At 47.0% G+C, this 23286-nt stretch overlaps 1 protein-coding gene across 1 annotated transcript in view; it reads left to right on the top strand.

Moving 5' to 3' along the window:
• Plbd1 (phospholipase B domain containing 1) overlaps positions 1–22748 on the top strand; it is a 56287-nt gene extending 33539 nt beyond the window's left edge. The window contains exons 7-11 of the mRNA NM_001013927.1: positions 17446–17646; positions 17740–17880; positions 21023–21208; positions 22094–22200; positions 22472–22748. Coding sequence (NP_001013949.1) covers positions 17446–17646; positions 17740–17880; positions 21023–21208; positions 22094–22200; positions 22472–22642 — 806 coding nt within the window. The 3' untranslated portion in view covers positions 22643–22748. The remainder of the gene's footprint in view (positions 1–17445; positions 17647–17739; positions 17881–21022; positions 21209–22093; positions 22201–22471) is intronic.
• The last annotated feature ends 538 nt before the right edge of the window (positions 22749–23286 follow it).

The raw sequence follows: 23286 nt of genomic DNA, 5'->3' as shown, positions 1-23286 counted from the left end.
CCATGCCTCCCTTCACCCTCCCACCACCACCCCAGCTGAAGAAGGGGGATTGGGATTTCCCTGAGAACGGGGTCAATGGGTGACCTTGGGAAGTCGGGTTATCTGCACATGCTAGATGATAAGAGTTGTTCCAAATCAAGTTTCACTGGTGAGACAGCGTGGACATGAGCATGCGACAAAGAAGAGTAGGTAGCCAGCTGAAGGAGTTTGTTCTCCAGGGCATGCAACAGGCGGAAGTCTTGAAACTCCTCTTAGGGGGTGGGGGGAGGTGTGTGTGTGTGTGTGTGTGTGTGTGTGTGTGTGTGTGTGTGTGTGTGTGTGTGTGTGTGAAGCTAGAGAAGAGGTCCCAGGCAAAGAGAGGGGTAGGAAGGGCCCATATGAGACACCTGTGCTCTCCCAGCCAGTCTTGGCCCACAGAAGATCTAGAAATTATTTAGAAAGCAAGTTTCTTCTACGCTAGACACAGATCAGGAATAAGATGTCTGGCAGGCTACACCGGGTCATTCATAGGGTGATTGAAGGAGACTTCAGTCATTTTGAGGAAGGCGAAGATGAAGAGGTGTGCGTATGGACGGGGTGGGACTCCAGTCCTGAGCTCGGGTTAGTGGTGAGGTCAGTATACCTGGCTGGCACACCTTTCTGTACCTCAAGGTGTTGCACAGTAACCTCTACAGTCCATCATAACAAATTAATGAAGTAGCTAATACATAATGGAATTACTCCTTCAAGTGGCGGTATTTAAAAAGATTCCAGCCGAAGCTGGGTGTAGTGGTGTTTCCCTTAGCCCTGCGGAGGCGGAGGGAACAGGCTTAGGAGTTCAGCTCTGCCTGGGCTATATTAGATCACCACAAAGCGGCAGAACAATGTCAGCTGTGAATAATGGATCTGTAGCAATTGACTTGAGCATGTGTATGCATCTAAATATATGGTTGATGTTTTGTAACTTTACACACAGCGTTAATTCGTTTTCTGTCACTGTAATGAAACACCTGGCCAGGCAGAGTGGCCAACACTCAGGAGGCCAAAATTGGCAGATCTCTGTGAGTCGCAGGCCAGCTAGGAGTACATAGACTCTCTTTCTTAAAAATAGATTAGACAGACAGACAGATACATAGATATAGGTAGATGAATAAATGATAGATAGATGGGGAAAAAAATGAAACACCCGATATTCTGTGAAGAATAAGTGGCTAACTTGGCATGAGAATTTGTATGTTCGACAGCACAGTGTTGACAAATGTTTAGTTCCGAGCTACGGTACATGAGGGTACAAAACCAGAGCATTGTCAAAGCCACTGCATCTCATCCCGAGAACAGGGAGGAGGGCAGAGGGAGGACAGCCCATAGTCCTCCTCAAGAACGGTCAAGAGACCATGAGAAGCATTAGTCAGCTTGGCCTTGGTGACGACGCTCTCCTTCGAGGCCCCACCTCACAAAGGTGCTACCGTCCCCAGGAACAACAGTAAGACATCTTTTTTAATAGACCCTTGATGGGCCCTAGACCATATTGAAGGTTGGCGTTACAGTTTTGATTACATTTATTCTTAAACAAGTTCTGATGGTGCTATGATCAAAATGAATTTTTAAGTTCCTTCTCCCAATTGTTCATCACACATTGGCGCGTGTGTATTAGTTAGCCGCTGCTACGTAACAAAAGAGCCCTGAAACCCAGCAGTATTAGTCACTTAGCATCCTATGGATTTTGTGGACCAGCAACTCAGATAGGTTCAGTGAAGAAAGTGTATCTAAATGCTAGCCAGAAGTCACAGAGACTGCACAGAGATGTGTAGGTGACGTAACTGGAGCTTGGGGGAGTCCCAAGGGCACTCACAGGGCTGGTATGACAGCTGACACTCCTTCCTCTCCACTCTAGACTCTCCTCAGGAGTGACTAGGTGTCTCCATGACAGGGTACTTGGTTTCCACCAAATCAGGTGACACAGGAGAACAAGCTGGTCTGCCTATTGTGACCTGACTCAGAGGTCACATGGCCACTTCCACCACATTCTGTTTGTTGGAAGGGAGGGACTATGGCCAGCTTACAGTAAAGGCAAAAAATAAGGATCTAACTTTTTTTTTTAACTCTTTAACCTTTTTTTAAATTATTTTTTTCATACTTTTTGGTTATTTTATTTATTTACATTTCAAACGTCATCCCCCCCTCCCTGCTTCCCCTCTGCAAACCCTTCTCCCCCCTGCTTCTATGAGGGAGCTCCCCTACCATCCCACCCACTCCTATCTCACCATCCTGGCATTCCCCTACCCTGGGTCATCAAGTCTCCACAGGACCAAGGGCCTCTCCTTCCATTGATGAGACAATGCCTTCCTCTGCTACATATCCAGCTGGAGCCATGGGTCCCCCAGTGTGTGCTCTTTGGTTGGTGGTTTAGTCCCTGGGAGCTCTGGGAGGTCTGGTTGGTTGATGTTGTTGTTCTTCCTATGGGGTTGCAAACCCTTTCAGCTCCTTCAGTCCTTGCCCTAACTTCTCCATTGGGGAACCCATGATCAGTCTTATGTTTGGCTGTGTGCATTCGTGTCTATATTGGTCAGGCTCTGGCAGAGCCTCTCAGAGGACAGCTATACCAGGCTCCTGTCAGCAAGCGCTTTTTGGCATCAGCAATAGCATCAGAGTTTGTTGTCTGCAGATGGGATAAGGACAGAGGGTCAGGAATTTGAAAGGAGGAGAGTAGCAGTGGGGAGGGGAACCGGGGGTAGCCACTAGAAAGTCCCAGATGCCAGAGAAGAGGTTCCCAGGACCCAGCAGGGAGGACATTAGCTAAAATAAAGACCCAACCAACAAAGGGAAGAGAGAGCCTGTAGAGACCATATCTAGTGGATAGGCATGGCACCCAGGTGAGGGATGGGGCCACCCGCCCACCTCAAAAACATTAATCCGGGATTCCTCCTGTCAAAAGGAAGTGCGGGGACAAGAGTGGAGCAGAGACTGAAGGAAAGAATCTAACTCTTGAAGCAAAAAAAGAAAAGTGGAAAATTCAAGGCCACCGCTGTACCCCACACTGGAGTGGCTGGGGTGAGGATTGCGAGTTTAGGCTGACCTGGTGTACACAGTGAGACTCTGTCTCACAAACCCAAAGCAAACCTCTGTGCAGGCAGGGCTTTCATGGTTTCTTTTTCTTTCTGATTTTTGAGGCAGGGATTTATTCTGTGGTCCTGCCTGGCCTGGCACTCGCTATGTAGACCAGGCTGATTTACCTACCATAAGCTCCAGAGTGCTAGAGTGAAACGTGGCTATGGTGTGCAGCGCCTGACCTCTGGTGATAGTTGTCATTTTTACTTCACGGAGACCTTTCTGTCTTCACTATAGGTGCAGTGTTCTCATGCTACGTGTGTGTGTGTGTCAGTGTGTGTGTCTGTGTGTGTCTGTGTGTGGGGAGGTGTGTGTGTGGTATGTGAATGTGTGGGTGTGGGTGAGTGTGTGTCTGTGTGTGTGTGTCTGTGTGTGTGTATTGGTGTGTGTGTGTGTGGTGTGTGAATGTGTGTGTGTGGGGGTGAGTGTGCATCTGTGTGTGGGGGGTGGGGGGTGTCGGGTGTCGGTGTGTGTGTGTGTCTGTGTGTGTGTCTGTGTGTGTATGTGTGTGTCTGTGGGGGGGTGTCGGTGTGTGTGGGTGGGTGGGTGTGTGGATGTGTGGGGGGTGTGTGTGTGTAGTATGTGAATGTGTGGGTGTGGGTAAGTGTGTGCGTGGGTGTGAGTGTGTGTGTGGTGTGTGAATGTGTGTGTGTGGGTAAGTGTGTGTGTGGGTGTGTGTGGGTATGTGTGTGTCTGTGTGTGGATGTGTGCGTGGGTGTGAGTGTGTGTGTGGTATGTGTGAATGTGTGGGTGTGGGTAAGTGTGTGTGTGGGTGTGTGGGTGTGTGTGGGTGTGGGTGTGTGGGTGTGTGTGGTGTGTGAATGTGTGGGTGTGGGTGAGTGTGTGTGTGGGTATGGGTGTAGGTGTGTGTGTGAGTGTGTGTGAGTGGGTGTGGGTGTGAGTGGGTATGTGTGTGTACATGTGTGTGTGGGTGTGTGTGGGTGTGAGCATGGGTGTGTCAGTGTGTGTGTGAGTGTGTGTTAGGTGTGTGTGTGAGTGTGTGTGTGTGTGTGTGTGTGTGTGTGTGTGTGTGTGTAGAATAGCTAGAAGGAATTAATGCTCTCTTTCCATCACGTGGGTCTGGAGCTAGAACTCGGGTCTTCAGGCTTGGCGGCCAGTATCTTTACCTACCAACGCGGCTCTGAGTTCCATGAATTGGCTTCTCTCCAGCCCTAGACTTCCCTGAATTATTTATTTCATAGATTTTGTAGATTCCTCGGGATTTTTTTTTTTTTATAGCCACAAGGAACTGTCATCTCTGAATGAAATTCTCTCTCTCTATCCCCTGTGTGACTGTGATGTCCTCTCTCCCATGGCTATCTGGGTAAGATCTTGGGGTTGATGCAGACTTGCTGTCAGGAAACAAAGATGCAGGGTTTTTAAAGATTTATTTATTGATTAGATATAATTACACTGTAGCTGTCTTCAGACACACCAGAAGAGGGCATCAGATCCCATTGCAGATGGTTGTGAACCACCATGTGGTTGCTGGGATTTGAACTCAGGACCTCTAGGAAGAGCAGTCAGTGCTCTTAACCACTGAGCCATCTCTCCAGCCCAGCTGTGGACTTTCTGTCTTGCATTTACGATGGTTACTAATGTCCTCCCCTCCTACTCTGCTGGGAGATTTTGTCAACAAATGTTTTTTATGTTTCATGTTACCAAATCCTTCCTCAGCCCCTTTCGGGAGGAGCATATGACTTTTCTTTTTTATGAACATGGTGGTTGATTTGTGTCTATTGATTTCCTGACATTAAGCCAGTTTAACATGTCTAGGTTAATCCTAACCATGATTCATTATTCAAAACAGGGCTTTCTATGCCCACCAAGTCCAGAATAACAACACAGAGGCTTCTATTTATTACGAATGCTTAAGGCCTTCCCTTAGGCCTGTTCCCATCGAGCTCTTGTAACTCATTAATCTAATTATTCTATTCCTCATTCTGCCACATGGTTCATTGCCTCTAAATCTCTAGTCCCAACCTGCTTCTTCCTCCACTCTGACTGGTGAATTCTCCCACACCTGATTCTCCCAGAGTTCCTGTCTCTGCCTGAAGTCCCGTCCATTCTGTCCTCCATTGGTATAGGCCTTCCAGATTTGTAATAAGCCAATCAGAAAGCGAGTGGGGGAGTGTTTACAAAATATGTGAATAACAGCACCAAGGACTCAGAGCTTTGGAATGATACAAAGACAATCTTCACACAGCGTGTGAGCAATAGCATTAGCCCAACAATTCAATTTATTTCTTTTATTTCAGATTACCAATGTGTCCTTAAGGGCTTTTGTTTTCTATATCCAAGAGAAGAGATACTGCTGTGTTTTCCTTTTGAGACAATAGCATTAGCAGCAGGGTGAGCATGTCCTGAACATAAAATTGTCCTTCCTCTTAAATGTCGTGAAGGAGCTCCTAAGTGCTGGTGTGAGCTTTCTCCCTTAAGTGTTCAATAGGGTTCACCAGTGAAGTCATTAAGGCATGGAATGGTTCTGGAACATTCTCAGGAACTTAGTTTCCTTCATCGATAGAAGCCCTAATGGTCTAATTCTTGAATTTGTGTCCTTTAAGGATACTTTCCTGTTCTAAGGTTTTTTGAATGGAAGTTAAATGCATCCCCTGACATTTTGTCGCCTGTAGGACGGGCAGTTGTTCCTGGTCCTCATTACCTTGCTGGTTTGCATTGATCTCATGCATTAGTTTTTATTGTTTTTTTTCCCCCCAAAAGCCAAACCTGAGTTCCATTAATTTGTTTCCTATTCTTTGTCAATTTTCTTCTTTATTGTTTCCATTGTATCACCTTTTCCTTCTAGTTAACTTTACAAGCTCAGATAACTGATTTTGACATATCAAGAGCACAGTCCTGTTTGGCCCATATATTTAACGTAATGTATTTGGACTTAAGCCAGCCGTCTTGATACTTAGTTTCTTTGTTTCATCTGTCTTGTTTCTCTGTTCCTCCTTATACGCATTTTAACACAACGGTCTAAAATTAGCTTCTGTTTGGGGTTGGAGAGACCGCTCAGAGGTCGAGAGCGCTTGCTGCTTTTGCAAAGGGGAGAGGGTTGGTTGCCAGCACCAGTGTGTCAGCTCGTACCTCCAGCCTCAGATCTAATATCCTCTGCTGACCTCCGCAGACACCAGGCGTGGGCTTGGTGCACACACACACAGGCTGGCAAGCACTCAGACACATAAGCACATCTAGAAACGTCTGTGGTTAATACCTAGGTTGGTTTCTTTGCAGTGCATCCTCGTTTTCTCTGCTTGCTTAGGGACTGTAGCATATCTCCTTGGTTCACACTTCACTTCAAGTTAATATTTAATTATATGTATAAAACGCAGGTAGGGCTGGGGATATAGTTCAGTTGGCAAAGTGCCTGAAAGTCTTAGGTTCAACCCCCCTGCACCACATAAACTGGGTTTTGGTGATAACACTAGTCCTCAGAGGAAGAAGGATCAGAAGTTCAAGACCATCTTCAGCTACGTATGAGTTGCAGGCCAGCATGGGGTACAAGAGGCCCTGTCTCAACCCAAGTGAATAAATGATAGGGATCTGTAACAGTAATCATTCTTTGTGCACATATATATATATATATGTATATATATATATATATATATGTATGTGTGTGTGTAATGTGTTTGTGTGTGCAATGTGAATGTGTGTACACATAATGTATATATTTTTATTCAGACATCTAATGAATTAGGATCACATCTATAAGGCTGAAGTAACTTGCCATCATTTCCCATCTGTCTATATGACTGGTGGTTTTTGTTTTCTATGTATGTATTCTCATGGAGCTTCTTGAGCTTATAGGATTCGTAAAATAATATTTTTTTAATCCTCTTTCAAGATTTTTCAGCACTTACAGCTTCAAATATTTTTTCCCATCCATCTCTTCTGTCCTTTGGAGACTCCATTACGACTGCGCTAGCTCCTAAGTGCTGGTGTTACCGGTCTGCCCCCACGCCTGGCTTCCTTACTGCTCTTAAAGGCATCCTGGTAAGGCTTAAGTCTCGGTTCACCTTGATTCTTTTCTCACCCTGTCTCCATACACAGGCAAGATCTAAGATAGGAGGTCTAAGGACTCCAAACTTTTCATGTTAGGGATCGCAGCCTAGGGTGTGATGAGCAGTGAGGACCCCGAGGGAAGGAAACCTCGCTCCTCTCATGCTTAACCAGCGCTGGGCCGCTGTTCAGTTTCTTCCCACAGTTGGGTATTTCTAGAACCTTCATAGCAATTCTGATTAGAAGTAGCATTGAAGCCCACACCTCTAAAGCCAGCACCCAGGAGGCTGAGGCAGGGGCAGGGGCAGGGGTGGGGAGGAGGGGGACAAAGGGGCACAGAGAGGCAGAGGCAGAGAGGCAGAGAGGCAGAGGCAGATAGATCTCTGTGAGTTTGAGGCCAGCTTCTCTACAGACTGAGTTCCAGGACAGCCAGAGCTACGCAGTAAGACCTTGTCTCAATAAAAAGAAAAAAAGTAAAAGGAAAGAATAAAGAAAGGGGGTGGGGGTGGGGGTGGAGTGGCACACATGGGACCCGCCAAGCCTGAGAGATTGGACCACATTCAAGGCTGAAAGCAACTGCTATAGCCCTTGCTTGTGTTGTTCTGTTATAGAGTAAGAAGGAAAGGAGAATCTGTATTTTCTGGTTCCCTACTGTGTGCCTGGCTCTGTGACCTGCTGATGAACATTTGTCTTATACAGAGTAGGCCTTTTAATTTCTACCAACCAAACAAAAACAACCAATGGTGTTTTTATTTGATTCCTCAAAGACAGAAGTAGGTTGCGAGAAGCTAAACAGGATATACATCCATGTCATTCAAACCGGAGTCCTGGGCTCGGACACAGTAGATCTGACTATGCTTGTTTCTGAAATGGCTCGGTTTGCACTGAACAGAAATAGCTACAGGGGAGGGAGCCATGAACTCAGCCTCGGGTTGTGAGGAACATTTGCTCGCGGACAAAAGCTGGAACCCACTCAAAGCGTCTTTGATTGAACCCAGTAATGGTGAGACTGAGGCTTCGAGCTGTAGTGGAGGCTTTCTGCGACATTCTGAGTGGGTCTCCGCATGAACACAAACCACAGAACTGTAATTTCCCCTGAAGTTTCTCAGGCGAGTTTACTGGAAGTCCACATAGAGTGTTACCCCATAGGAATACATCTTTAAGTGCCACAGTGAGTGTGTGAGGTCGGAGGACAATGTGGTATGATCTGTCCTCTCTGTCCACCCTTTCATGGGTTCCAGGGATCAAACTCGGGCCACCAGGCTTGTGTAACAAGCGTGTTTACCAACCGAGCCTTCTGGCTGGCCGAGAAGATGTCTTTCTTATTCCCAGGCAGGGGCATTTAGAATAGCTCCTGGGCGATGTTCATGTGCGGGACCGGAGCCCATGCTTGGAGCCACTAGCTGCCTCTGTAGTCCCCAAGGCACAAGGTTTGCAATAGACACAGGTGAAAACGGAATCCAACGCTCCCAGCCCCGGGAGAGTTTAGTCAGTCTCCGAGGTCCATAATGCGGTTACTTTCCTAGGTTTTAAAGTTGTCTCTTTAATAAATGTATGCTGTGAATATTTCAACAAACCATAATTACTTTGACTAATTTCATGTTACCTCTTTGATCTTGGAGACACTGTAAAATCTATACAAACCATGCGCAGATGGGCACAGGGCCAAGTTCCCGGCTCAAATCTAGGGAGGGGACGAAGGAAGAAGAGCGGAAGCAGGACACTTGTTGCAAAGGATTACAGGCAGATTTTGTAGCACTTGATTCTGGTTGTTCTAGGCTCCCTTTTGGGTGTGTTCTGTCTCCTTTGGCACTGTCCCAGAACTCGATGTCTTCTGAGGGACACACCTGTCTTAGTCATCTTCCAACACCTGGCTCAGAGAGCATCCTCCCTTTCCCCGCCAAGGCCTCAACAATCCCGCCGCCATGTTTGCTGTTCTCCAGAGGATGAATTGGCAGCTCAGTGATCCCCCAACTCCTCCCTGTGTACACAGCTCCCAGGACTGTCTGTTCCTGTTGCAGCTTCTTCCTTGTGAATGCGAGTCACCTTCTTTCCCACGACTGTGCATCTGTTCCCATCACCTTTGTCCAGTGAGAGGCTAGAAAAGAACTGTGTTCTGAGCCTGCCTGAGATGATTCCTGGCTTGTTGTTTAATAGCTTCAAATAGTTTAGAGAGAGAGAGAGAGAGAGAGAGAGAGAGAGAGAGAGAGAGAGAGAGAGTGTATGCATCTGTCTGTGGTGTGTGTGTGTGTGTGCATCTGTCTGTCTGTCTGAGGGGTGTGTGTGTGTGTGTGTGTGTGTGTGTGTGTGTGTGTGTGTGGAGTGTGTAGATCAAAGAAAGACTTCCACCCTTCCAGAGTAAGGAGCTCCAAGTGCCATAGATGCATAAACATTTCACTATGCATAAATATTCACTATTTCTTTTTCAATCACTTTAACAGATATTTATTGAGCACTTCTGTGTGTTACACCTTTGGTATCTTTTGTGATGCCAAAATGGACAGGTATGAGTCAATAAGACAGAATTCCCTTCCTTAGTAGTTTACACACTGTGGGACTGTGGGACAGAAAGGGGAAAAAAAGTAAATAACTATCTGGAGCGATTTCTCAGTGGGTAGAGTGCTTCCCCCCCCCCCCCAAAAAAAAAACCAAAAAAACAAAAAACAAGTCTTAGGTTCCCACAACTCACATCAAAAATGCTGGGCCTGGTGGGGAGCAGGTGTAATCCCAGAGCTGGGGAGGCAGGGACTGCTGACGCCTGGGTTCACTGGCCAGCCAGCATAGTTTACTTGGCAAGCTCCAAACCACTGAGGGACCCTTTCTCAAAAAGTAAGGTGGGAGGCTGCAAGATAGCTTAGCAGGTAAAGGTGCGAGCTGCCAGGCTGGATGGCCCAACTTCAATCCCTGGAACCCATATGGCGAGAACTGACTCCCTCCGGTTAGTCTCTGACCTCTCTGGCCCACGTATGCAGGGCACAGCACGCTTGAGCACACACTTTTTAAAAAGCAAACTTTGTATTGATTCGTTGTGAGTTCCACATTGTGCACCCCAGACCCCTCATCTCTCCATCTTTCCATAGCCACCCTTTACCCATGCGACCTCCCCTCAAAAGTGAAAACAAAGAATAATAAATTAAGAAAAAAAAATCTCATGTGGAACTTTCAGACACACACTTTTATTTATGTATTTATTTATTTATTTATTCATTCATTCATTCATTCATTCATTCATTCATTTTACATCCTGATTGCTGTCCCCCTCCAGCTCCCCTCCCGCATGCACGGTCTCTCCCTACATCCCCTCTTTCCCTCTCCTCTGAGAGGGTGGAGCTCCTCCCCCATCACCCCACCCACCCACTCACCGGCGCAGGTATCCCCACCCCCACCCTGGCACATCAAGTCCTGGCATTGCTAGACGCATTCTCTCCCACTGAGGCAGCCCAGCCAGGGGAACGGAGTCCACGGAAAAGCAACAGCTTCAGGGACAGTCCCCACTGTAGCTATGGGGGACCTGCATGAAGACCAAGCTGCACATCACTACATGTGTGTGGGGGACCTAGGTCCAGCCCATGTACGCACTTCAGTTGGTGGCTCAGTCTCTGAGAGCCCCAAGAGTCCAGGGTAGTGCAGTTCCTATCTCCTCCAGGGCCCTCCATCCTCCCCCCTCACACTTCCGCAAAACTCCCTGAGCTCTGACCGATGTTTGACTGTGGGTCTCTTGCTTCTGTTTCAGTCAGCTGCTGGGTGGAGCCTCTCAGAGGACAGTTATGCTAGGCTGCTGTCTGCAAGCATAACAGAGTATCGTTAATGGTGTCAGGGATTGGTGCTTGCTTATGGGATGGGTCTCAAGTTGGGGCCGGTTACTGGTTGGCCATTCCCTCAGTCTCTGTTCCATTTCTGTCCCTGTATTTCTTGTCAACAGGACAAATTTTGGGTAGAAAGTTTTGTGGGTGCGTTGGTGTCACCATCTCTCCACTGGGGGTCCTGCCTGGCTACTGGAGGTGGCTACTTAATTCCATGAGTTCCAAGGTTCCAAGTCACCCCCATAGGCTCCAGTGAGCCTCCCCCATCCCAGATCTCTGGCACATTCTAGATGCCCCCCAACCCTGCCAGTCACCATTTTCCCTTGACTTCCTGGGACTCTCTTGTCTCTCCCCACATCTGATTCTGAACCCCCCCCATTCCCCTCCCCATCTTTCTCCCCCACCCAGTTCCCTCCCTCCTTCTGCCTCCCATGATTATCTTGTTCCCCCTTCTAAGTGACATTCTAGCATCCTCACTTGGACCTTCCTTCTTCTTTAGCGTCACTGGGTCTGTGGAGTGTGGTATGGGCATCCTGTACTTTATGGCTAATGTCCGCTTGTCAGCGAGCACACACCATGCTTGTCCTTGTGAGTCTGGGTTACCTCACTCAGTGTGATATTTTCTAGTTCCATCCATTTGCCTGCAAATTTCATGATGTCCTCGTTTTTGATAGCTGAATATCAGCCCACTGTGTAGATGTGTCACGTTTCCTTATCCATTCTTCCGTTCTGGCTGTCATGAATAAAGCCGCTGTGAACATAGCGGAGTGCCTGATCTTGTGGTACGGTGGAGCATCTCTTAGGTATATGCCCAGGAGCAGAAGAGCTGGGCCCTTAGGTAGAAGAAGTATTTCCGATTTTCTGAGAAACTGCTAGATTGATGTCCAGAGTGGTTGTACAGGTGTGCGCTCCCAGCAGCAATGGAGGAGTGTTCCTCTTTCTCCACATCCTCGCCAGCATGTGCTGTCCCTTGAGTTTCTGATCCTAGCCATTCTGACTGCTGAAAGGTGGAGTCTCAGGGTCATCTTGATTTGCATTTCCCTGATGACTAAGGATGTTGAACATTTCTTTAAGAGTTTCTTGACCATTCGAGAGTCCCCTGTTGAGAATTCTGTTTGGCTCTGTACCCCATTTTTCAATTGGGATATTTGATATTTGGTTGTGTCTTACTTCTCAAGTTCTTTATATATTTTGGGTATTAGTCTTTTACACACACACACACACACACACACACACACACACACACACACAGTGCAAGCTAAAAACAACCTAACCCCCCCCCCAAAAAAAAATCAAACCAAAGCGAGCTGATTCAAGGCAATGTATTGTGCAACTGAATTATGGTCACCACGTCTGCTTCCTATGGTTACATAAAAACAAGGAACCAAGACGTTGAGACTGGAAGTGGTCTATGATCCATACTGCATGTTTAGGTTGTCAAGGTGGGTCTCTCTAGGCATCTCTTAGGTTGGCTGAGGGTTTCATAGCCAGCTTGTCAGATCTCTGACTTGAATGTTCTGGATCAACTGCCATGACCAGGACCGCCCCATTTACAGGGTGTTAGAGAACAAGCTAGCTCCTCCTCCAGGTAGTTCAAGGCCCCAGGACTAAGCAGAAGTGAGTGGTGGTCTCCTGGGTTCTCTGCTTTGAACAAATCCTAAATTCAGCCAGGTTTTGAGGGAGGCATCAATGGGAGATGGTGCAGTCACACGGCACGGCGGGGAGTGTGGACGGAAGGGTGGACTGCAACCCTGGTTTGCCACCAGGAGCTGAGATGCAGGTGACTGAAGTGCACAGCAGAGAGTCCCTGGTCCACAGGGATTCATTCCCCACTCCTCCACTCTGTCTTTCCCTATCAAATATAAGTACAGTGTGTTCACTTTATAAATCGTCAGTGTAAAAGATTAGCATTTATCAAAATAGAACATTACTGTAAGAAAGTTATGAATTTGATTTTTCTGGGGTTTTTTTTTTTGTTTTGTGTTTGTTTGCTTGCTTGCTTTTTTGAGACAGGATCTCATCCTGTAGCCTAGGAATTCTTTATAGCCCTGCTGGCCTCAAACTTGTGCTGACCCCCACCTCTGCCTCCCAACCACTGGGATTACAAACATTTCCTCATCCAGTTCCGATTTTCCAGTTAGTATTTTTAGACCACGACGTTAGAGAGACCCTGGACCCCACTTACAGGGTGTGCCATCCTAGAGAGCAAGATAGCTCGAGCTCCCTTTCAGGTTAGCTGACTAGAAATGCAATATTGATCACAGACCGCTTCCAGTGTCAACGGTTTGGTTCCTTGTTTTCAAGTGAAATCCAGTGTGTGTGTGTGCATAGTGTGTGTGTGTGTGTGTGTGTGTGTGTGTGTGTGTGTTTATGTAGTATATGTGCATGTGCATGCTATAACATACACATGGAGGTCAGAAGACAACTCTCAGGAGTGGGTTCTCTGGTTCCATCACGTGGGTTCCAGGGATAGAACTCAGGTTTGGTGGCAAGTGCCTTTCCCTGCTTCCTCACCTCATTAGCCCTTAAAGTGTGCTTTATTTACGACGGAAAAGGCTCACTACTTAACTTCAGCAGCAAAGTTACCATGGGATCTTATCTGAGGGCGGACATTTATAAAACACTGGTGTTTCTCCCTTTTCCCCTTTCTGATAACAATCTGCCTTCCAGAGCTGCCAGTGCAGTCGGCCTCGAAGTTAGGGTCGATAGGACCAAGGTTTCCTGTTAGGGCCAAGCGTTGGGATTGTATGCTCCTTTAGTTCTTTGCTTGCTGTCTTTTTTTTTTTTTTAAGATTTATTTATTATATACACTGTAGCTGTCTTCAGACACACCTGAAGAGGGCATCAGATCTCCTTACAGATGGTTGTGAGCCACCATGTGGTTGCTGGGATTTGAACTCATGACCTCTAGAAGAGCAGTCACTTTAACCACTGAGCCATCTCTCCAGCCCTTGCTTGCTGTCTTTAAGCTTGACAGTATAGAGTCACGCTCTCCAAGTAGCTTTTGCAAATCAATTCAGGCTGTATTTTTCTATCCTCTCCTCTCTTAAGGACCCCTACCCCACAGTGAGAGTCCCTCAGGCACTCATTCACAAAAGAACGCCTGCCCTCTTGTGTCTAGAGAGGGTACTACAGCAAGGAGCAAATTAGCAATCCTGCATTCCACCAGCAAGATCTTCCTTCTACCGGGCTGGACCACAGAGGCCATGCTTGATTGTACAGTTTGAGCACTGCAAAAGGGACTTAGAAATGGATGATCTGCCCCTGAAAACTCTCCCACACTCTGTTCCATATCCAGCCTGTGTCTTCCCAGAGAGGATACTCATGAAAATTGCATTCAAGGGTGCCGTCAAGCCAGCGCACAAGTAGAAAACTCACTTTTGCTCCCAAATCCTCTTGTGTAAGCTTTGGAGCCTTGGAGAATCTCATTAAGTCGGTGGACACTCCTCTTACCATTAAGATTCTTACTCTGAAACTCTGGACATTAAACAGATGGTGAGAGCTGAACGTCATGCAGTCTCAGGCTGTCAGATGATGTCATGCAGTCTCAGGCCGTCAGAGGTGAAGTGGTGATTGCCAGGTTTGGTGTGAGCTGCACACATTCTCTGCTTTCAAGTCCTCTTGTTCCTTGTTTTCGTTTGTTGAGGCAGATACGAGTTTCCTGTGGCCCAAGTTGGCCTTGAACTTGCCACGTAGCTGAGGATGCTCTTCAAACCCTGATCTGTTTCCCTCACGGAACCACTGGGACTGTGGATGCTTGTGAGACCTTGGTTTGATGTAACCCTTCTACTGGACTCTAACCCTACCTGGCCCATTCCAGCCTCCTAGGGGTCACACAATGACACACGTCATTGCGGGTGGGGTTCATGTATGAGTACTTTTTGAACACAAAAAGAAAGGCATTTGTTTTCATTTTCTGGGGAGGGGGTATGAACATCATAAAACTCCTGTTTCTTTAGACATTTGATGTATACAAAGGGCAATATGTTTTAGGCATGAAAAGAAGTTGGTAGAAAGAAAAAATACTGAGTAGTATATATAGTAAAGAGTGAGTGAGACACTCACAATGTGTATTTACTGAAACATCAGATGTACCCCATAGATGTGCACAGCTTTACATTTTACTTAACAAACCAAAACAAGGGATCCCGGAGATGGTTCAATGGATAAGAGCGCTTGCTGCTCTTGCAGAGGACCTGGGTTTGTTTCCCAGCGTGCACATGGCGGCTCACAATTGTCTGTAAGTTCCAGGGGTTCTGATCCCCTCCTCTGGCCTCCTCAGGCACTGCACATATATGTTTTTGGTATACATACACATATACAGGCATTGTATGCATACACTTTTTTTAAAAATTTAAATACCCAAAAACTATAATACCAAGGGGCAACAAGATCACTCAGTGGGTAAAGGTCTCCCGGTGGGTAAAGGTGCTTCCTTGAAGCCCTAATGGTCAGACCTTGGACCCATGGGAAGGTGGAAAGAAAGAACTGTCAGAGTTTCTCCCATTGTGATAAACACCAGGACCAAAGGCATCTTGGAGAAGACAGGGTTTATTTCAGCTCTTGGCCTATATAGTCCAACACTGAGGGACGTCAGGGCAGGAACTTGCGGCAAGAAGTGGAGGGAGGAACTGAAGCAGAGGCCATGGAGGAGGTCAGCTTGCTGTCTTACACACACCAGGACCACCAGGACAGAGATGGCAGCAGCCATGGTTTTCTGGGCTCTCACACCAATCATTAATCAAGAAGATGCCCACAGGTGTGGGGGCCGTGCCTACACGCCATCGTCAGAGGCATGTTCTGAGATATGGTTCCGTCTTCCTACATACGTCCAAGTGTGTGTCGAGTTGACAAAAACAAACAAACAAACAACATCAAAGAAGATAGGTCAAGAAGCAGCTGCACAAAGTTGTTCTTTGTCCTCCGGTTGAGTCTGACACAGCCCAAGTGCGAGACACATGTGACATCTATGCACAACAGTGACACACTGCATATAAATAAATAACAAAGACAGCACGTTAAGTGAGTAACAGTTTAGATAATAAAAGTGTAGATAACAATGCTCAGACATGCCGAAAAGAATGGAGATGTTATAAGAAGGTAGACATTTGAGCCTATGTCGGTCTGTTATAATGGAGGACTTTAGACTGGATAATTACCAAATAGAAGTCTATTGCCTGCTGTTCTAGACACTGGGAAGTCCAAGGTGAGGGCAACAGCAGACTCGATGTCTGTGAAAGCCCTTTCTTATAGCTGGTACCTCATTTTGTGTACCCACAGGAAAAGGAGCAAGCGAACTCTGTCTGGCCTCTTCCCAGTGGCCTAGCCTACCTCTGGGCTCTTGGACATTCTGTAACACTCTCAGTTGGGGACCCCTGTCAATTGCTGACAGTGCTCTGTCTTCCCACTGCTCTGGCTGTGTCTGATCCACCTGTCCACACTCACCCAGCACAGACCTCAACACAAGCCTTACACTGTCTCCAACACATAGAAGACTCAGTGAATGAGGGTGCCAAGGTCTACTTTCAAGGCCATGTTCAGATTGATACATGCAGGTTCATCCATGTTTCAAAGTCATACAGACTCCAATAAAATACATAAAGAGCTGATTAGAAAAAAAAAAAAAGAAGGAAGATATCTGTATTCCAAACCACCTAGCAATGGTCCCTACTCCCACCCTCCTGAATTACAAGTTCTGCAAAGTTTTGCCAAGGAGGGATCTAGTTCTGTCTGTTGTTTATAAATGCTCACACATCTGCTATCCCCTTGCCTCCATATGCGTGCACACATACACATACGCACACTCACAAACACACAGACACATACACACTCACAAACACACACTCACATACACATACACACTCACACACACAACTCACAAACACACACATACACATACACACTCACACACACATACACACTCACACACACTTACACACACTCACACACTTACACACTCACACACAACTCACATGCACATACACTCACACATACACACTCACACGCACACTCACACACAACTCACACACATCTCACACACATACACATACACACTCACACACTCACACACGCATACTCACACACAACTCACACACTCATACACACTCACACACACATACACACTCACACGCACACTCACACGCACACTCACACACACAACTCACACACATACACATACACACTCACACACACACACTCACACATACACACACACTCACACACACATACACTCACACAATTCACACACACACATACACACTCACACACACACATACACACTCACACACTCACACTCACACACACGCCCACACACCTCAGATTGCCGGCTTTTTCTGACAGAGAATCTAGGAGGCTACGGGTTCTACTGGCACCTGTGTACGCAGCAGCTCAGTAACTACCAAGTATCTGGCTCAAAGCTGAGAGAGCGAGCCTGCTAGAGAGAAAAGAAGCCCGTAGCTGCTCTGCTGCCAGACCCACGGTGTATGTAACGCCATGCTGACAGTGGCCGTGTGGACCGTGTGGATATGCGGTGACCTGTGTGTTTGTCTTCTAGGGTTCTTGGAGTCTCTGGATGACTTTTACATTCTCAGCAGCGGCCTGATACTGCTGCAGACCACCAACAGTGTATACAATAAGACCCTGCTGAAGCTGGTGGTCCCTGAGAGTCTCCTGGCCTGGCAACGAGTCCGTGTGGCCAACATGATGGCACAGGGCGGTAAGGAATGGTCGCAGCTATTTTCAATGTACAACTCTGGTAAGTGGTTCTGCACAGTAATCCTAAGGTACCTGTGTCTAGCCTTACAGTGGTTCATCAGTTGAGGCATATCCATGTCTCCCAATGCTTCAGGTACCTACAACAACCAGTACATGGTCCTGGACCTGAAGAAGGTGACCCTCAAGAAGAGCATCGACAGAGGCGCCCTCTATGTTGTGGAGCAGATCCCTACATACGTAGAGTATTCCGATCAAACCAATATCCTGAGAAAAGGTACCTCTTCTTCCTACTCTGCCCAGACTGTGTTGCCAGTGCTTGTACGATGCTTTCATTTCTGTTGTGATACCCTGAGGGGAAAAAAAGTCATAGCAATGGAAAACTCGTGATGCCACGTGGAACTTGAAGCAGCCGATTATATCACGTCTGAAATCGGGAGCCGAGAATAAAGGCGGGCATACACGCTTACCGCTCAGCCAGCTTTCTCGGCTCTTCTACAGTCCAGGGCCCAGACCATGCTTCCATCCACCTTCAGGTATCCTCCCAGATCAGTTAAGACAGTTGTCCTCCAGACATGACCACAGGCCAGCTGATCTGAACAGTCCCTCCTCCACATTCTCTGCCCGGATGATTTTAGGTCCCTTCAGGTTGAAAGTTAAAACTAGTGCGAGTGGTGGGGGGATGTGCCGGATGTGAATGGATGGCGGGGCTCTCAGTGATAGATCCTGGGAAAGAATCATCTTGCTCAACAAACATGTGAGAGGACACTTCATTCTCTCATGGGAGATTGGGGTGTCAGTCAGGTCTCGTGACCTCTGACCTCTCTCTAACAGCTCTAAAACTGCCTTCTTTCTGTAATTCTGATGGTTAAATCGTAAGTTCCACTGAGCACATTTGTGGGGTGTTACTGTGACCCAGGCTAGGAAAGCAAACTGCTTCTCTCTAGAGACTCCGGAGTATCATATAGCAAAGGACATAAGCCCGGGATGAGAAGACAAGGAATAAGTTCTGACGTGCCAGGCCTGATAGAACCTTAACAGGGCCCCATTAGCGTAAGGGCTCAGAGGTGGTGGCTGTGGCCACCAAGGGTATATCCCAGGCAGGTGAAGCCCAGCGATTGAATCTTGGCTTCTCAAAGTCTCAGGTAAATGACTCTCTCTTCAAATGTGAATGCCGGCAATCCCGATGCAGACCCACTAACCATTTGCTTACTATTTTAAAATCCCAGAACTCTAATGCCAAAAGAATAGCAAGCCAAGGCAGGCAACTGCCCTTGCTAAGCTGTATCTTCCTCACAAAGGGGATGGTGGTGCTTAAACATCACTAGGTTGATCTGGGAATAAGTAAGCTTCTCTCGTAAACGCTTTTGTAAATTATGAGGCTTTATGAAACTGTGATGTGTAAGACATGCTATTTGGATGAGCTGTTCTTATAGTATTGATTACCAACAATTAATTTATGACGAAGACTGGCATTCCTGTAGGCACTGCAGCTGTTATGATCAATGTCTGCAGTGATCCTTTAAAATGGCTTATTTGCACGGTACTGGATTCCTTTCTGTTGCTGTGGTAAATGCCATGATGAAAAGGAACTTTTACAAGAGTTTATTTTGGCTCACAGTTCCAGAGAGAGAGTCCACAATGGTGGGGAGGCGTGGCAGCAGGCTGCAGGAACAGGAGGCAGAGATTACATTTTTAGTCACAAACAGGAAGTGGGGCCAGAATAGAAACCCTCAAAGCCCACCCCCATTAATAAACTTCCTCCAGCAAAGTTGCACCTCTTGAAGGTCCCATAACCTCCCAGACAGCACCACCAAGAGGAAGGCAAGTGTTCAAATATCTGAGCCTATGGGGAACATTTCAGATCCCCCCACAGATGCCAGCAAAAAGCATTTGCTGATATTATAGAAATGAAGACACCAAGGCACAGAGGGGCGAAACAATTTGTCCAGTGTTGGAGCAAGGCTTTGAGTCTAGTCAGTATTGCTTCTGAGTCTTTGTAACCTAGGTGTATCCTAGGAACCAGCCTTTTCCCAATAATTTACAATGTTGTCCTTACCTCCATTCTTCCTGCTGCTGGTTCTGTGCCCCAGTGAGGTTCAAAACCTGCTCTGTCCTTACTGTAGTAGATTAGGAGATCCCCACACAATAGTGAAAAAAGGACAAAGACATACAAGGGCCAACAGAACACAAAGGTAAGAAATAATTTCCTGAACTAGAGAAACTCCTAATTTTTAAAGTTGAAATAGATTCACTGTACGTAGTGATGGGCTTCATCAAGACGTTTTCATTCAAGTCCCTCACACCCTTTGACCTCAACTATCCGCCATCCTCCTCCCTTGCTCCGTCCTTCCACCCCTTTCCTGCTAGCCGGCCCCTCCCTTCATCAACAGTCTCATTCTACTTTCACACCAAACACAGACTGAAACAAGTATCATTTTTCTGAGTCTGGCTTGTTTCCCTTCATATGGCCATCTTCAGGTGTATCCTTCCCTGCAGATGAAGTCTTTGTGGTTGAGTAAACTCTACCAAGTATAAATGTCACATTTTCTTGTTTGTTGCCGGACAGTGGGCTGGTTCTGTGAGTTAGATACTATAAACAGTACTACAGTAAACACGGATGCCCGGGTTTCAATGTGGTGTTGATTTAAGATTTCCTTGTGTGAATTCCCAGGAGCGGTCTAGCTGGAGCATGTCACATCAGTTTGTTGAGAAACCTCCATAGCGATTCCCTCAGTGCCTAGAGACTCCCTTGTATTAACTGATGGTTCTGTAGGCAATAATGTAGGCTGGTTTCACGTGTCTGGTGCTTAGTGGCTTGAGGTACAGAGTTTTGGATGGCCATGGGTCCTGTGAAGTGTTTTCAGTCCTAGGAGTTATACGCCTGCTGGAACATGAGAGACCACCCGCACCCCATGCCCACTCATCATGGGCACCCCTTCCCTTCTCACAAAAAAGGGAAATGGGGCTAAGTGCCTAAGACCTAATTCATCCATAAACCTGGCTAGAACTCGGGTTTTCTGATGACAGTGTGGTGTCTTCCATCAGAGTGACGAGCATCTGTGGTCAGGGCATCCTACTCACCAGATGGACCTCAGGCAGCTCCCAGAACACTGCGCCATTTCACTTTTTGGTCCACAGAGAACAATGTTACTGTCTGGGCTCTAAGATTACACTAACAAGTTGGAGTGAAAACCAAAGACTTCTTATGCTCCCCTCCCCTCCCCTCCCCTCTGGAGTTTAGAAGGACCACTGTGGCCTCCGGGTTCAGTTACAGCTTCATCTCCTGTGCTACTTCATTTTGTAGCTACACATGTAATTTTCAAATGCACTAGCACTTGATAACTTTCTTCTTTTCTTCCCCTTCTCTTCCCATCTCCCCCTGCTCAACCCCACCGTTTTCTTCCATCCCAAATCAGGATATTGGGCTTCCTATAATATTCCTTTCCACAAAACGGTCTACAACTGGAGTGGCTACCCACTGCTGGTTCACAAGCTGGGTTTGGACTACTCTTATGACTTAGCTCCACGAGCCAAAATCTTCAGGCGTGACCAAGGGACCGTGACAGACATGGCCTCCATGAAACATATCATGCGATACAACAGTACGTAGCACGTTTCTCAAGAGTCCCTCTGCAAAACCCCTTTTCTTCCCCGTGAAATAAGTTAACCATCTCTGTACTAGAGGGAATTTTAGGAAATTATCTGAACCAATATTCAGGATACTATCAGTGCTCTACACATATCGCTCAACAAATAGAACATGTAACTCCTTTCTAAAATCTCAGACATTTCCGGAAGGCTGGCAGGATGGTTCAGCAGATGAAGACACACTTGTTGCCAAGTTACTCAGCTGGCTTCGAGCCTCTGGACCCACACAGCGAGAGGACAGACTTCCACAAGTTCTCTTCTGACCACCACAAGTACACCATGGTGTGCACACATCCTTGTCAGCACACATACAGACACCAAAATCGAATTCTTGATCGTCCTGTCTACCTCCCCAGTGTTGGAATTGTGGATGTATAGAACTACACCGGGCTCTACAGATCTTTTTACCTGACCCCCCTTCCCCCCACACACAAAGAAAAAACAAGAACAAAAGCAAACATGTAAAATACAAAAATAATCATTTCCGTAGCATCGCCTAACCTCCTGCCAGCACGACTCCCAAGCACACAGGCAGCTAAAATACTCAAACGCTTTCTTTTGGTGAAGACTTTCCAAGCCTAGTTTGTATTTCACCTGTTGGAAAATGGCGATGCGTATTTACCTTCTCTTTCTCCTTTTTGGGGGGTGGCTCTTGAGGAAGGCTGGTCCTGGGATGGGGGATTTGCACTTAGTTATTTCCTAGTGCAATCCTAGAGCGATGTCTGTATCTGGCAGCAGGCTGGGGTGGAGAGCCAATGGGATATACTCTTTAATGATCATTGACCAAGTATATGTCTGAATAGCCCACACCTATTCTTCCTCACCACTGTGTCTCCTAGATTACAAGGTGGACCCCTACAGTAAGGGGGATCCCTGCAGTACCATCTGCTGCCGCGAGGACCTGAATGAAGCCAGTCCAAGCCCTGGAGGGTGCTATGACACCAAGGTAACAAACACTGCTGCTTTGCATTTACTCCTAACCAGGAGTTAGGCCAGAGGCAAGATTAACAACCATCTGAACTCCAGTTCTGGGATATACAGCACCCTCTTCAGGCTTCCACGGGTACTGCAGGCATTGGTGCACGTACACTCATGCAGACAAAATACCATTCGTGCAAACTAAAACAAACCACACCACGCCCTTGAGAAAGGGGATGAAGGCTACATAGTCAGTCAGATTTTACATGGTCTTTTCAAGTGTTTTCCTCTTTTTCCAGGTGGCGGACATCTTCCTTGCATCTCAGTATAAAGCCTATGCCATTAGTGGCCCCACGGTACAAAATGGCCTCCCACCCTTTAACTGGAATCGGTTCAATGACACGCTCCACCAGGGGATGCCAGATGTCTTTGACTTTGATTTTGTCACCATGAAACCAATCTTGACATAGGACAAAAACTGAGGAATGGAGATGACAGAAAGCTGCCAATAAGATACCAAAGGCACTTCAGTTATATTTTCCCATCTGTACTCTTAATAAAAAAATATTAACTTCCCATCTGTGGTCCTGCGTTCAGCCTTGAATTGGCGCTTGGGCAAGCAAAACAGGAAGCACCAATTCACCACTTGGCAGGGGAGGGGAGCGCAGCCTTGAGTGGAGGCCTCAGCCTGAGGGAGAAACAACATAGGCTGAGCTGAAGCTGGGACTCCCTGACCCCCAAGTGTCAAGCCGCCAATGGAACCAGAGTGGGGAACCGAGGGGGCCCGCAGGCCTGCAAGGGGCTACTAAACTCCTGGACATCCAGATGGCCGCTCTTAAGTCGCTGGAAGTCACAGGAAGTTGGGAAAGGAGGAGGCCCTTAGCTCAGCAGTGGTGAGTTGGGGAGTGGGAGAAACTTTCAGCAGGAGACTTGGATGGCAGGCCTCTGTAGATGAAGGCTTTCTCCTTGCTCCCCATGGCGGTTCTTGATTAGACAGTCCTTGGTTCCAAAGTGACTGTTCATCGTAGAAAATCGGTGTATACCACCTCCTCAGGGTGAACCAGGTATTAACCATCTCTGGCAGGAAGGAATGTCTGGGAAGGGAAGCTCCTTG

Source organism: Rattus norvegicus, chromosome 4 (assembly GCF_021556685.1).
Source record: "Rattus norvegicus strain SHRSP/BbbUtx chromosome 4, alternate assembly SHRSP_T2T, whole genome shotgun sequence".
Lineage (NCBI taxonomy): Eukaryota > Metazoa > Chordata > Mammalia > Rodentia > Muridae > Rattus > Rattus norvegicus.
This window is presented reverse-complemented; position numbering and strand designations above follow the sequence as displayed.